The sequence below is a fragment of the Equus przewalskii genome, chromosome 12 (genome assembly GCF_037783145.1).
Source record: "Equus przewalskii isolate Varuska chromosome 12, EquPr2, whole genome shotgun sequence".
Classification (NCBI taxonomy): domain Eukaryota; kingdom Metazoa; phylum Chordata; class Mammalia; order Perissodactyla; family Equidae; genus Equus; species Equus przewalskii.
Window position 1 is genome coordinate 25,820,203 of NC_091842.1, and position 17,216 is coordinate 25,837,418.

The following is a 17,216-nucleotide window of genomic DNA, read 5'->3' on the forward strand; positions in this document are numbered from 1 at the left end:
TGTTCCACATGAGGAGAGCAGTCAAAATTATGTCTTATAAGATGAATGGAATATTTTGCAGTTATTAAAATAATAGTTGCAAAAACTAAGTGTTAAATAGAAAATGCCTTTAAGAAACAATGACAGATGAAAACAGAAGAAGAAAAAAAGGAACATATGCCATTTCAGCTTCTACATAAAGAGATGAAAGCAGATGGACAAGACAGAGAAAAGATTTTTTGAAAATTAAACTACTTGTGATAGAGTGGTATGAGCAGAGAGACAATTTTTGGTCATTTTTGTTTAATAGAATTGAATAGTTTTTGCAATAAAAAAGGAGACACTAGGGGGCTGACCCCATGGCCTGGGGGTTAAGTTTGGTGTGCTCCACTTCTGCAGCCCAGGTTCATGGTTTTGGATATGGGGGGCATGGACCTACACCACTCATCAGCCATGCTGTGTTCGTGACCCACATATAAAATAGAGGAAGACTGGCACAGATGTTAGCTCAGGGCTAATCCTCCTCAAGCAAAAAAAGAGAAGGATTAGCAACAGATAGCTCAGGGCTAATCTTCCTCAGCAAAAAAAAAAAAGAAGAAGAAGAAGAAGAAGAAGACACTAGAAGCATGACTCAGAAAAGCATATATCCCCCTTCCCTTGCTGATGTTATTAGCCAGAGCCAATTTGTGGCTTGATACACAGGAACATTTAGGCCAAAGAAAAAAGGTTCAACCGAGTAAAAGTGGATTTACCAGCTATGTTACCTTGGACAAGATTACCATTTGCTCTGTAAAATGGTCTGATTTTATGTCAGGCTTAGAGAATCCCTGCGGAGGGTGAATGAGATACATGCATCAAACAATTAGCATAGCTTTGGGAACACGGAAAGGTACTTGATAACATTTAGCTCTGGGTCTCTTTGGTTCTCATCAGAGTAATGATTTCCTTCACTCTGCCCTGTGGTTTTTACTCAAACTCTGGTCCAGGCGCAAAGGCTAAAAGGGAGAATAGCAGAAATGCAGGAAGGCAAATAACTTCTATTACCTCTGACCCCTCCCCACCCAGCTCTGTTTTCCTCCATTCACTTGGGAGAATAAGGTACACTTTTCAACACAGAAGTCAGTGAGTTTTCAAAGGACACACAATGAATGGGTGAATAAAGGGAAATTTAAAATTTTCTGGACAAATAAATCCCTGGTTGACAAACAAGGATCCATGTCACAAGATGTGAAGCAAGCTTGAGAGAATCCTCCCAAGGCTGCTTGCTTTCCTTAATGTACGCTCATCAGCATAGTTCCCTCAGCATTTACTGCAGAGGTCCATTTACCCCATGGCTCCTAGATCAGGAAAAGCCCAGAAAACAATGGCCCGTGAGGTCAATAAGGCCTCCCTGGAGCTCTCACCATGAAAGCTAACACAAGGTTGGAATTTTAACTCTGAGCCCTTGTAGAAAGGCTAGAAAGGCATTTTAAGCTCTTTAAGATGGTAATAAGAAAGTATACTCAAAGCCAGACACAAGGGGCCACAAATTACATGATTCCATGTATACAAAATGTCCAGAAAGGGCAAATCTATAGAAAGCAGGTGAGTGGTTGCCTGGGGCTGAGGATGGGAACAGGAATTAACTGAAAATGGGCATGAAAGATCTTACTAAGGTGATGAATGTTTTAAATTTGTTCTAATGTTCCAATGTTCTCCAATTAGATTATGGTTGATTTTATGACAGATGCACAACTAGGTAAATTTACTAAAAAACCACTGATTTGTTCACTTAAGTAGGTGAATTTCATAGTATGTAAATTAGACCTCAATAAAGTTGTTGTATAAAAAAAGAAACCATACTTAGCACTTAAAACATATCTTTGGATTCAAATGGGTTCTGGCTAGGAGCTTTGCAATATCCTACTAAAATACTTATGAAGGCACAAGAAAAAGAAATGGAATGATGTCACTGAAAATGAAGACCGAAAGAATCTGGGAAGAATCTCCTCTAATTAGATAGTAGATGAGCCAGACTGAGAAATCTTACTTCAAGAGACTGCATGAGAAAAGGCAATGAGGCCATCGAGTATATTCCTGACAGCCCCTTCAGATGCAGAGATGCAAGTTATATACCAAATAAAAAATTAGACAGCTGTTCCTTTGCCCTACCAGGTAACTACTCTGGGAGAACAGTCTCATTTTCTTCTTGTCCTTGTCTTGCCAGGCCATCTTTCTATAGCTGAGAGGGACAGCAGGGCCTCAGACCACAAGGAGTAAGAAGAAGGCGACGGTTGTGGCACCTTAAATTCAGTGAGGTATGGTCCTCCAAAGTAAAGATCCACAGTCGCTCCTCTGTTGAGGAACTTCCCTTTTTCAGAACGTTAACAGATGAAACAAATAGAAAAGGCTGCCTCCAATAGCTAGCATTAGTTGATCACATGTGGTCATTGGATCTTGACCATCTCACCGCTCTTTACTCTAGACCACAGTTTACAACATTTAGCTTTATTTTTAAGGTGCTCTATGAATATTATTTACCCTGATCATGTCCAAAAGCAGTGAAAATTTTGAAAACTAGCAGGAAGAGAGCGTATGATTACCATGGAGAAAAAGTAAAGCTTAACTTTCCATGGACGTGTTCACATCTATCACTTGTAAGGTGTCATTTTAGTCTTAAGAACACCCTTTTCAGAACCAAACCTGTTTTTAAGTAGAGTAGTTGCTGCAAAGGAAGGTATATGAAAAAGCCAGTTTGCAGTGCATGTGGAAATCATAGTTTTTCTTGTACTGCATCAGTTGAGTAGGAAGTGGAGGGAAGAGATCAGGCCATCAACAGTAGACAGGAGATGCTATAAGGCAAAGCCACCTAGAAACTGAGTGGGAGCTGTGCACATCACTATCCCTCCAGCTGCAGAAGGAAGGAAAGACGTCATCACAAAGTGGGCCAAGAACTGGGTCAAGGGCAAGTCATGCACCATCTTTGCTGATACAGAGCATAAATAGATTGATCCTGAAGGATGGGGAAAGCAGAAAACAACATACGGGACCTGTGAAAAAACACTGCAACATAAAGGAATATAATATGGAGATTGTACCTGAAGAGTATAACTCTAAATCTTTAATGTAGGACTCGAAACCAAATTTCAGGAAACTGTTTGGTATCCTAAATAGGGTGCAAAAAATCATTTTTATGGACTAGGAACAGAAACTCATAAGGAGAAAATAGGCTAAGATAAAAAGGCAAGATGAGATTAAAAAAGGGAGATAGATGAGCTAAGAGAAATGATGATAATGAAAATGACAGCAATAAAAATTGCAAATATTTACTTAACACTTTCTATATACCATACTTTATTCTAAGCGTTTTTACATGTACTAACTCATCTAATTCTTTTTTTTTTTTTTTCGCAAATCTCTGTATTAACTCATTTAATTCTTACAAGAGCAGCATGAACATGTGCTATTATTATTGCTCCCACTTTATAACTGAGGAAACTGAGAGGGATTAAGGAACTTGCTCAAGGTCACCCAACTAGTAAGTATTGGAGCTAGACTCAAGCCCCGACAATTTGATTCCACAGCTGGTGCTTTTAATTATCACACTAAGAAAGGACAGCAAGGAAACAAAAGATATAACAGCAGAACTAAAATCATTCAAGACGGTCAAAGTATAATTGAAGTTGTGGGTGATTCATATTAAAATGAAAAGTCTGCCAGTTATAAAATAAGTCATGAGGATGTAATGTACAGCATAGGGAATATAATCAATAATATTGTAATAACCTCATATAGTGACAGATGGTCACTAGACTTACTGTGGTGACCATTTTGTAACATATATAAATATCTAATCACTATGATATACATCTGAAACCAATAGGATATTGTATGTCAATTATAACTCAATAAAAAACAATTAAATGAAAAGTCTATCTCAAAAGAGCAAAAACACAAAAATAAGAGGAGATGATAGATATGAAACTCAGAGAATAAAAAAACTTTCCCTTGCTGACTGAAAAGACTCATCATGGGAAAATAAACAAAACAAAATAAACAAAAGGAGATCTATGCCTAGACACAGTCTGCTAAAAAACCCAAAACGCAGGCGAGAATATGTTAAAAGGAACATAAACAGATCAATCAGAACATATGAAAAACAAGCAACTGCTATATATAAAAAATTCAGTCTCACTTCTAATTAAAAAGAGAAGAAACTTAAATTAGATATACTATTTTCACACTTTAAATGTAAACAGAACACCAAAATACATGAGGCAAAACTGACAGAACTGCAAGGAGAAATGGAAAAATCTTATACTATAGCTGGGGACTTCAACACCCCTCTATCAGTAATTGAGAGCTAGGAGGCAGAAAATGAGTGAGGATGTAGTTAAACTGAATAGCACCATCATCAATCAAATGGATCTAATCAACATTTATAGATTTGTTCATCCAACAATAGCAGAAGACATTCTTCTCAAGCTCACACGGAACATTCACCAAGATAAACCACATTCTGGGCCATAAAACACACCTTAAAATTTTTAAAAGAATAGAAATCATACAATGTCTGCTCTTAGACTACAATGCAATTAAACTAGAAGTCAATAACAAAAAGATAGTTGGAATATCCCCAAATACTTGGAGATTAAATAACATTCTTCTAAATAACACATGGGTCAAAGAAGACTCAAGAGAAATTTAAATATTTTGAACTAAGCGAAAATGAAAATACAACTTTTCAAAATCTGTGGGATGCAGTGAAAAAAGTGCTTACAGGGATATTTATAGCATTGAATGAATATATTAGAAAAGAAGAAAGCTCTAAAATCAATAATCTAAGATTTCACCTTAGGAAACTAGAAAAAGAAGAGCAAATTAAGCAGAAGGAAAGTAAAAATAAATATTAGAGCAGAAATCATGAAATTGAAAACAGATAATTAATAGATAAAATCAACAAAATCAAAAACTGTTTCTTTGAAAAGATTAATAAAATCGATAAACCTCTAGCCAGCCTACCAAGAAAAAAGAGAGATGACATAAATTACTGATATCAGAAAGAAAAAAGGGGCAATCACTACTGATTCCATAGATATTAACAGATAATAAAGGAATATTAGAACAACTCTGTGACCACAAATTTGATAACTTAGATGAACTAGGGAAATTCCTTGAAAGACACAAACAGAAAGCACCAGGCCCAGATGTGTTCACTGGTGAATCCTGGTGAATTCTACCAAACATTTAAGGAAGAAATGATACAAATTCTCTACAATCACTTTCAGAAAATTAGCAGCTGAGAGAACACTATATAACTTATTCTATGATGTCAGCATTACCCTAATACCACAACCAGACAAAGACATTACAAGATAGGAAAATTATAGACCAACATCTCTCATCAACATAGATGCAAAAATCCTCAACAAAATATTAGCAAATCAAACCCAACAATATATAAAAATAATTACACAACACAACCAAGTGGGATTTATTCCAGACATGTAAGGCTAGTTCAACATCCAAAAATCAGTTAATGTAATCTATACATCGACAGGCTGAAGAAGAAAAATCACACAATCATATCAACAGATTCAAAAAAAGCATTTGACAAAATCCAATACCCACTCATAATAAAAACTCTGAGTGAACTGTAAATAGAGGGGAACTTCCTCAATTTGATAAAGACTATCAGCAAAACATCTACAGCTAACATATTAGGGTCAGGAACTAGATACTTTCCCCCTAAGATCAGGAGCAAGATAAAGATGTCCCCTCCTATCATTCCTATTCAACAGCATACAGGAAGTCCTAGCTAATGCAATAAGAAAAGAAAAGGAAATAAAAGATTAGGAAGGAATAAATAAAACTGTCTTTGTTTGCAGATGACATGATTGTCCATGCAGGAAATCCCAAAAGAATCAATAAATAACTCCTGGAACTTGTAAGTGATTACAGCAAGGTTGTAGAATACAAGGTTAATATACAAAAGACAATTGCTTTCTTATATATCAGAAATGAAAAACTAGAATTGAAACTAAAAATACAACACCATTTACATTAGCACCAAAAATTTAAATACTTAGGCACAAATCCAATAAAAAATGTACCAGAGCTATATGAGGAAAATTGCAAAATGCTAATGAAAGAAATCAAAGAAGATCTAAATCAATGGAGATATAATCCATGGTCATGCATAGAAAGAATGAAAATTGTTAAGATGTCTGTTTTTCTCAACTTGATCTATATATTCAACACAATCCCAACTGAAATCCCAGCAAGTTATTTTGTAGATATCTACAAACTGATTCTAAAGTTTATACAGAAAGGTAAAAGATCCAGAACAGCCAATACAATATTGAAGGAGAATAAAGTCAGAGGTCTGACACTACCCAAGTTCAAGACATAGTATGAAGATACAGTAATCAAGACAGTACAGTACTGGCAAAGCATGAACAAATAGATCAATGGAACAGATCAGAGAGCCCATACAAATAAACCCACACAAATATATTCATCTTTGACAAAAGAACAAAGACAATTCAATGGAGAATAGTCTTTTCAATAATAGGTCCTGGGACAAGTATGTATCTATGGGCAAAAAAAAAAGAATCTAGACACAGGTCTCACACCTTTCACAAAAATTAATTCAAAATGGATGGTACATCTAAATGTAAAACACAAAACTATAAAATTTCTAGAAGATAACAGAGAAAAAAATTGAGGTGACTTTGGGTTTGGTGATGACTTTTTAGATCCATGAAAGAAAAAATTGATGTTAGACTTAATTAAAATTAAAAACTTCTGCTCTGAGAAGACACTGTTAGCAAATGAAAAGACAAGCCACAGTCTGGGAGGAAATATCTGCAAAACATATATCTGATAAAGGACTTGTATCCAAAATATACAAAGAATTCTTAAAACTCAACAATAAGAAAACAACACAATTCAAAAATGAGTAAAAGATCTGAACAGACACCTCACCAAAGAAGATATACAGATGTCTAATAAGAATATGAAAAGATGTTCAACATATGTCACTAGGCAATTGCAAATTAAAACAAGATACTACTACACACCTATTAGAATGACTAAAATTCAAAACACTGACCACACCAAATGCTGACAAAGATGTAGAGCAACAGGATCTCTCATTCATTGCTGGTGAGAATGCAAAATGGTGGAGCTACTTTGGAAGACAATTTGGCAGTTTCCTCCAAAGCTAAACACAGGCTCACAATATGATCCAGTAATTGCACTCCTAGGTATTTACCAAACAAATCAAAAACTTATGTCCACACAAAAACTTTTACCTGAATGTTTAAAGCAGCTTTATTCATAATTTCTAAAAATTGGAATAAGCTAAAATGTCCTTTAATAGGTGAATGGATAAATGTCCACACAATGGAATATTATTCAATGATAAAAAGAAATGTGTTGTCAAGGCACAAGAAGACATAAAAGAAACTTAAGTGCACATTACTAAGTGAAAGAAGCCAATCTGAAAAAAGTTATATACTTTATGATTCCAAGTATGTCAATCCTAGAAAAGGCAAAACTACAGAGATGGTAAAACAATCAGTGGTTTCCAGAAGTTAAGGGGGAGGGAAGGAAGATTAGGTAGAGCTAGGGGATTTTTAGGGCAATATGAAACTAACTATTCTGTATGATACTGTAATAGCAAATACATGACACTATGTATCTGTCAAAACCCATACAACTGTACAACACAAAGACTGAACCTTAATGTAAACTATGGACTTTGGTTAATAATAGTCTATCAATATTAGTTCATCAAGCGTAATAAACGTACCACAGAAATGCAAGATGTTAATAATAGGGAAAATTGTGATGGGGGTGCTTTGGAGAAGAAGCTCTGTGCTTTCTGCTCAATTTTTCTGTAAACCTAAAACTGCTCTAAAACAATCTATTAAAAAAATTTTTTTAAAGAGAAGTTAAAATAACATACCATTTTCACATTTCAAATTGCTTAAGATTTCAAAAAATGGTAATACCTAGTGTTGGTGAGGGCACAAGGTAAACTTAGCAATCAAAAGCTTTAAAATTTCTCTGACCCTTGACTCAGCAATTCTATTTCTAGGAAATTATCCTAAGGAAATAATCACGGCTTAGCAAATACGTAGCCACCAGAACACTGTTCATCATAATGTTGTTTATGATAGCAAAAACTAGAAAATGAGTAAAAAATAAGTACAAAATGATCCCATGTTTGTAAAAATAAATCTATAGGCACATATATGCATATATACATAGGGAAATGTCTAAAAGGATGATCATCAAAGTGTTAATAGTGGTTAGTGGTTGTCTTTAAAAATTATATCTTTTTAATTATATGATCTAATTCATATTTTTTCTTAAAAAATTAAGAATGAACTTCATACACGATGGCTATTATTTAAAAAAACCCGAGGATGTGGAGAAATTGGAGTGCTTGTTCATCTCTGGTGAGAAAGTACAATGGAAAACACTATGGAAGTTCCTCAAAAAATTAAAGATAGAATTACCATTTGATCCAGAACTTCTACTTTTGGGTATATACCTAAAAGAATTGAAATCAGAGACTCAAACAAATACTTATACACCCATGTTCATAGCAGCATTACTCACAATACCGAGAAACGGAAGCAACCAAGTGTCCATCCATAGATGAATGGATAACAGAATGTACTATACACATACAAGAAAATATTATTCAGCTTTAGAAAGGAAGGAAATCCTGACATGCATGAAAGAACTTTGAAGACATTATGCTAAATGAAATAAACCAGCCAAAAAAGACAAATACTTATACAATTCTTCTTATATGAGGTACCTAGAGTAGTCAAATTTATATAGACTGAAAGTAGAACGGTTGTTGCTGGGTGCTAGGGGAAGGGGAAAATAGGGAGTTATTGTTTAAGGAGCACTGAGTTTCAGTTTGGGAAGATGAAAAACGTTCTGGAGATGATGATGGTGATGGTTGCACAACAGTGTGAATGTACTTAATACCACTGAACTATACACTTAAAAATGGTTAAAACGGTAAGTTTTATGCAATGCATATTTCATCACAATAAAAAAAAGTCTTCCAAACCAAGAAAAAAAAAAAAAAGGAAAGAAAAGAGGGGCCAGCCTCGTGGCTGAGTGGTTGAGTTCGCACACTCCACTTGGCAGCCCAGGGTTTCGCCAGTTTGGATCCTGGGTGTGGACATGGCACCGTTCGTCAAGCCATGCTGAGGCGGCATCCCACATGCCACAACTAGAAGGATCCACAACTAAAAAAAATATACAACTACGTACCAGGGGGCTTCGTGGAGAAAAAGGAAAAATAAAATCTTTCAAACAAAAGAAAGAAAAGAAAAAAAATTAATGTACTACTATCTAATCAATGGATTGGTCCAGGGCCTCTACGCAGTTCATCTGACAGACGACCACGTATAACATAAAGCGCGCCAGGGGTGCTGGGGAAAGCGTGTGTGTAGGGGGCACACCTACTTATTCATTCATTTTTTAAAAATCCTTATGAAAAGGTTTAAACATAAACACTGAAAACATCATACAGTGAATATTTGTATATGGTCTCCTAGATTTTACATTAGTCTTTACTTATTTTATCACATACCTGTTCATTCCTCTATCCATCCATTAAGTCATCTCATTTTTTGGGACACATTTCAAAGTAAATTGCATGTATCTATATACTTCCCCATAAAGACTTCAGAATGTATACCATTAACTGTTCAATATTTGTTTATGTTTTTTCTTTTGACATAAAATTTACATACAATGAAATGTACAAATATTAAGTGTACATTCACTGAGTTTTGTTAAATGCACAAATCCATATGACCCAGATCTTTCCCAATATATATATAACATTACCATCATTCCAGGAAGTTACCTCATGGCCCTTCATACACTTTTTTATAATCACAAAGAGTAACGCTATTCGGAAAGTATTTGCAGTACGATCCCCTTTCTGTTATAGAAATATAGAAAAAACTGGCAGAAAAAACATAAAAAGTGATTATTTCTGGATAGTGAGATTATCATTGATCTTTGTTTTCTTTTCCCTTCTCTGTATTTTCTAAATTTTATATAATATCACTTCCTTGCATGACGGTCCTGTCCAATACATCCATAAAACATTTGGTCTGTGTCAAAAGGTCCTTGATATTTGGTACTATCCAAAATGTCCATAAGACATTTGATCCTTGCTATCTGGTCATACTTGGTCCTGTCCATAACGTCCATGGAGACATTGGGTCCATGCCAAAAGGTAGTTGATATTTGGTCCTGTCCAAAATGATTTGGCATGGACCAACTATGCTCATGGATGTTTTGAACAGAACTAAATGTCAAGGATGTTATGACACGGACCAAACGGCTTAGGGACATTTTGGACAGGACCAAATATTAAGGACCTTTTGGTGTAGACCCAATGTATTATGGATGTTTTAGACAGGACCAAATATCTGCTAATCATTATTATTGGGATGGTAAGAAAAAGAAAAACAGTAAAACCTACTTAAAAGAACAGAAACATCTTTCAATCTTTTAGTAATTGACATCACAAATATCTAAGAATATTTACAGATCACTAAAGTGATCATTTCGAAGATAATGGATGAGCATATTTGGTGCATGCCCACCCACGCAAGCTATAAAATCTTCCCTGGTTTTTGTAAAGGCCTTTACTTGGTCCACACATTTTGGTTGGGTTTGGAACCTGTAATCAAAACCATTATAGTAAGACAAAACAAACAGGTACCAAATTACCTCTTTCTGGAAAGATGTTGTTTTTGGTGAGTTTGACGCTTTTGGGCCTTGGGTGGTTATCATCCATACCCATGATCAGGTTGCGGAAAAACAGATCAAATTTCTTTCTGCTGTCTGCATTGATAGTGCCGGCCACAGTCCACACCAAGGCAAAGAGGAACAGACCTTGCAGCCAGAGGAAGATCTGTTGGCTTGTCAGGCCTTCAAATAATTCACTTTCCTCCTTGTCTACTTCCCTGATTTCATCTAAAAGCAAGAAAAGGGAACCTCAGGGCAAGTTGCTGAGTGCAAGAGATATAAACAATGTGAACAAGGTGGTTTTGTTGTGAGAGGCCTGGGGAGGATGGTTGTGTGGCCATCACCTGCCAGATCCTTTATCCACATATATTTTTTTTTCAGATTTGTGTGTGTGTGTGTGTGGTAAGATATGCCTAACATAAAATTTACCATCTTAACCATTTTTAAGTGTATGGTTCAGTGGTATTAACCATCTGTTGTGCAACCGTCACCAATATCCATATCCAGAACTTTTTCATCTTGCAAACTAGTCATTAAATAATAATTCCCCATCACCCTTTCCTCCATCACTTGACAACTACCATTCTACTTTCTGTCTTTATAAATTTGACTACTCTAGGTATGTCTTCGAAGTGAAATCATATATGTAGTCTTTTTCGTGACTGGCTTACTTCTCTTAGCATAACATCCTCAAGGTTCATTCATGCTATAGCATGTGTCAGAATTACCTTCCTTTTTAACGCTGAATTATATTCCACTGTATGTACATACTACAATTTGTTTATCCATTCATTCATTGATGGACTCTTGGGTTGTTTCCACCTTTTGGCTATTGTGAATAATGCTGCTATGAATGTGGGTGTACAAATCTCTGTTTAAGTCCCCACTTTCAATTCTTTTGTGTATATACCCAGAAGTGGAAGTGCTGGGTCATATCATAATTCTATGTTTAATTTTGAGGAATTGACAAACTATTTTCCCATAGCCACTGTACCATTTTACATTCCCACAAATAGTGCACAAGGGTTTCAATTTCTCTGCATCCTCATCAACAGCTGTTATTTTTGGTTATTGTTGTTGTTGTTTGGATAGTATCCATCCTAATAGGTGTGAAGTGGTATCTCATAGTGGTTCTGATTTTCATTTTCCTAGTGATGAGTGATGTTGAGCATCTTTTCATGTGCTTATTGGCCACTTGTATATCTTCTTTGCAGAAATGTCTATTCAAGTCCTTTGCCTATTATTTAATCAGTCCTCAAGGAATCATAGCTATAGATTCTGGAAGGCGAGAGTTTAGGTAATTCAGTGGTGGGGACAATGAGTCCATTTCTTCTGCTGGTACCCTCTTTCCTGGAGGAGACACTACTTAAGGACAATAAGCAGAGCTTGGGAAAATAGGCAAAATTTACAAGCAATAAGGCAAATATATGACATTGCATGCCACTGGTGTGCTTCTGAAAAAATTGCCTGTAATTTTAATTTTAGAAAGTCAAATAATATTTAGCCAAAGAAAGTCTCCACTCAACTGTTCACCATGTTACATTTTTGTTGTTGTTGTTGCTGTTTTGTTTGTTTTTGTTTTTTTTTTTGGAGGAAGATTAGCCCTCAGCTAACTACTGCCAGTCCTCCTCTTTTTGCTGAGGAAGCCTGGCTCTGAGCTAACATCCGTGCCCATCTTCCTCTAGTTTATACGTGGGACGCCTACCACAGCATGGCTGCCAAGCAGTGCCATGTCCGCACCCGGGATCCGAACCAGCGAACCCCGGGCCGCCGAGAAGCAGAACGTGCGAACTTAACCGCTGCGCCACCGGGCCGGCCCCACCACCATGTTACATTTTTGATCTACACCTATAATGCTTTTGGAAGAAATGGACTGAGAAAATATTTTCATGTAGCAGAAGTAGTAAGAAGATCCATCTTGAATTTCAGTTATAGGTGACCTTGAAAAAGAAACAGCATCCAATAAAAGTTCTCCAAATGGACATATCTTTTGCCACTTCCAGTAGAATTCAGTGAAATTAGATTTGTGTGAAAATTACAGGGAATTTCTCCAGAACACTTAAACCAATGGTTCTATGATTACACACTTCCCATGTCCTAGAGAAGTTCCCTAGTTTGGGAGACTAATGTGATCATTTCTCTTATGCTGCGTGTATATATATGTTTTGTGAATTCAGATCTTTGTAATATAAGTTTTCCATGGGAAAAATTCCTATCTTATTTTTTTCATAATCTTTTTTCTGAGGTACATTCACATGTATCATCTCAATTCATCTCCCTCTAGGATATCCCTCTTAGGTAAAGAGGGATAGGAATTATTATTCCCAATGTGTGGATGAGGAACCTAAGAGTGAGGAAGTATGGGGTAATTTGCATGAGAACACCCTGGAAATCAAAGATCAAAGCTAAAGCCAAAACACACGGACTCTTTCTACCAAACTCTACTATCTACACTCCAAAAGCATGCTTGTTCTAGACCGAAATGCTAGTCTCATTGTAACTCATGGGAGGAACACTAAATCATGGGAGGAAAAACAGGAGTGGGAGCACACTCCATCCCCATCTGGCTTAAGAATAGTAGGTAGCACTTACCAAGCAGAGAGGAGTACAGTCTCATCATCATGAAGGTAAGATGGATGGGAGATGTTTGGACCACAAATTTACACTGAAGGCGAATAAATTCCAGGCAGGGTTGGACAAGCCACATAAACATGTCATTGACCTGAGAGTAGAAAGAGAGATATGGAGTCGTTATCAAAAAGTGAGTTGAAGACCAAGAGTTTGGTCCACCTCAGGGAGGCTGGAGATGCTGGTAAGGTTGCTGATTAGGGTCTAAGAATATTTGGGAAAGACCACAGGCATCAAGGCCCCTGCCCCCAGCTTCCTACTTAATGAATTGTACGGCCCATAGGCCACCCCCATCCCTCTGATTCCACTGCCCAGAGCTGGATACTCAGACTCGGAGCTACTGTGGTTCAGCTACCAGACACATGAAATAGTTTTAGGACCCAGACACATTATCTGACTTTGTTTCTATAAAAAATGTTAAGAATTCTAAATAATCGATTTGCAAATGACTGGCATTAGTAAGGTGGAATTCGTGTATAAATTGGCCACAGGAAGTACAGAACTGGGTAGCTGAGCTCCTTATTTGTGGGTATAATGACTCTTGTCTCTCGTCTCTGCTCCCCACCCCATTTACTCTTTTAAAAATATTACTTGATTCACTTTATCCTTTTATTTTAGTTTTTTCATTTTTGTTATGCTTTGTGACTCTCATTATAAATTAACCTAAGTTTTTTCGGAAGTAGGCAGGTCACCACTAAATAAATACATTCACAGGTGTGTATATATGTGTGGATATGTATGTATGTATGAATGTATAGATGCATTTACATGTATATGTGAATATACATGTGTACATGGATTTGTGGTATATTCATTTAGTCAACAAATATTTATTAAGCATCTACTAACTGCAGTGTAGCAGGTACTAAGGTTAAATGATGGCCAAGACAAAGAAGGTCCCTGCCCTGATGGAGCTTACAGTCTGAGGGGCAGGGGAGACAAACAATAAAAAACTAAGCAAGCAAGGAAATGAATAAAACACTTACAAATCATGGAAAGTACTAGGACGAAATAAAGATGTTACAATGGAGAATAACAGGAAGAGTTTAAATAGGTGGTCAGAGAAGCCTTCTTGGAGGAGAACTTTTTGCTAAGGCCTAGAAGACGAGGGTGAGTCACCCATGAGATGAACTGAGGCAAGATTTCCAGGAAGAGGAATAAAAAGTGCAAAAGCCTTGAGGTTGTGAAACCTGGGGTTTTCTAGGAATGGAAACAAGACATGAGGGCTGGAGGGTAATGAACTAAGGCTGAGGAACAGGGTAGGGGATGAGGTTGTAGGTGGGGGCCGGGCCAGACCACAGTTTCAGAGGCCTGATAAGGAGTTAGACTTCATACTAAGGACACTGAGTAGTCGTGAAGGCTTCCTGTGCATGTGTGTAGACTGGTTTCTGACTGTGCATGTGGACATGTGTCTGTATAAACGTACATGTTTATATATGTTGTACATGTATGTAAATGTGACAGGAATGGGGCTATCCTACATACATCCTACATAGTTCCCCAAAGTGTTTTCACACTGGGAAGAGAACCCAACTCAGCTCATTCTTGGCTTCTCCAGTGGGAAACTTTCCTAGGGAACTCTATTAACGCAGGAAAAGACAAGAGGGACCACAGAACTGGTTCTCCCTTTCTGCTTCCCTGGTCTGAGAGTGTGGTCAGGTACTTACCTAAGCTGAATGTTTACACCTCTTTTAGGAAGGGAAGAAGGAAATGGACACTCTTAGTAGCTGCAATAAAAGCATTTCTAACTGGTTCCAGCTCCCCAGTGGTGGGAGGCATGGCATCTAGGTTACAGGGATGGGGAGTGGCAGTACAGAGAGGAACAAGGCTTTTCCTAACCCAGTCCATCTTTAGAACAGCTTCTAGAGGCATTTCTGCTAGTGAGGCAATGGAGAAAGGGTGACATTCCAGCCATCATATAGAACACTTCTCAAGCACTAGAATTCTTCATTGGCAAGCCAACGAGTGATAGAGAAGGTGGAAGACAAGGAAGAAATTGATTGCATCACCCATCTCCAGTACATGGAGAAGAAAGTTGGAAAAAATTGCAGGCAGTCAGGAAACAATATAACTGGGCACAGGCAGGGTATTCCCTGCCCCTTCTTGCCACCTGGAATTATGAAGGTGAAGACGTGTACAGAAGGCCTTTGAGATGAGGAGTAGGGAGACAAGGAGGAATGGAAAGGGAAGGAACCTGGTGGGTCTCACCAATTCTGTGTGTTCCTCCGTGAGGTTGGAGGGCAGGGTGTCCATGTATGAATCCTTCAAGGGCTTCCAGCCTAGCTGATGGGGCTCCATGTAGATCATCCCACACCTGGAAAGCACAAACAAAGGACCAGCTGGGTCCATATCGGGGCTTCCAAGTTTGTAGGGGTGAGGGAAATGCAAGCAGTCTCGGGAGGGCAAAGAGCTGGAGCTTGGGTTGGGGCACCACCCACACCAACTCCAGGACCAGGGGAAGGTGCACAGGTTTTTATCAGGAAAGGGGAGAGACCAGTGCTAACAGCTGGGTCTTGGGAGCCAGAGAGACCTGGATTCAAATCCCAGCCCCAGACCCTTTTAGCTGAGCGATCTTGGACAGGTTTCTTCAATGACTCTCAACTTCTGTGGCCTTGTCTGTAAATTGAGGAATATAAAAAATATGTAGTACATAAGACTGTTGTAATGGTTAAATAAAATGCCAATAAAGAATTTAGCACCATGCCTAGCACATAGAAAACTGTCAATCAATGGAAGCTATTATTATCATTAGCATAAATACTCAAGTACTGACATGTAACATTTTATGTAGCATGTGTTTTTCCATCTGTTACATCTAGGTGCTCTCTTGTTTGTTCCTAATACTGGCTACAATTTATTGAGCACCTTTTGCCTGTCAGGCACTATGTAGGCCCTACTGGCCTTCATTTCTAAGTATTCCTCTTCGTGGTCTAGGTTTTAGACATGAGGAGACCGTGGCTCAGAGAGGCTAAATGACTTGGAAGAGGTTACACAGCTAGCAAGTGGCATGGCCAGAGTAGGAGCTCAAGTTGGTCTAACTTACCATGTGCTCTAAGCCCTCATATTGCATTTGGGAACATGGGCTGATTTTATTTTATTTTTTATGACTTCGGATGCACAGGATTAGATTAATTATCATCCTTGGCACACTCATCATTAGCCCACATGTAACATTTCTTAGTTAATTGTCTTCAATAATGTTATAAATGCCCATGAACCTACCACTCAGACAGAAGTGAGAATCTTGGCAATAACCCTCATCTAACCATACAGTCCCCCTTATTCTATCCTCTTGACCTTCCCCACTTGAGGTAACACAGTATCTTGCATCTCATGTTCACCTGTTCCTTGATTTCTTTCCCTCTTATATACAGTCACCCCCCATCCCCCCCAACCACCCCATACCCACAGTTTCCACATTCTCGGGATTCAACCAGCCACAGACTGAAAGGCCTAGGATGGTTGCGTCTGTACTGAACACGTAGTCTTTTTTTCTTATCACTATTCCCTAAATAATACAATATAACAATATACAATATAACAAAATACAATATAAAGTATTTACATAGCATTTACATTGTATTAGGTATTATAAGGAATCGAGAGATGATTTAAAGTATACAGGAAGAGGTGGATAGGTTATGTGCAAATACTACGCCATTTTATATAAGGGACTTGAACATCCTTGGATTTTGGTATCTGCTGGGGTCCTGGAACTCATCCCCCGTGGATACCAAGGGATGACTGTAGTTTTACGGCATTTCTATATGTTCCTAAAATGTATATATATTTATTTTAGTTATTTTTAACAATTTAAAAGGGGTACTATG

At 37.5% G+C, this 17,216-nt stretch overlaps 1 protein-coding gene across 4 annotated transcripts in view; it reads right to left on the bottom strand.

Annotated features, from left to right (window-relative positions):
* The window catches only part of DNAH3 (dynein axonemal heavy chain 3), a 167,387-nt gene that overhangs the window by 53,491 nt on the left and 96,680 nt on the right, over positions 1–17,216 (bottom strand). For 3 of the 4 annotated variants that reach the window (XM_070568379.1, XM_070568380.1, XM_070568382.1), the window contains 3 exons: positions 15,595–15,700; positions 13,351–13,480; positions 10,741–10,986 (listed from right to left, as the gene is read on the bottom strand). In XM_070568379.1, the coding sequence (XP_070424480.1) occupies positions 10,741–10,986; positions 13,351–13,480; positions 15,595–15,700 (482 nt within the window). The remainder of the gene's footprint in view (positions 1–10,740; positions 10,987–13,350; positions 13,481–15,594; positions 15,701–17,216) is intronic. The other variant, XM_070568381.1, reaches the window with a different exon arrangement.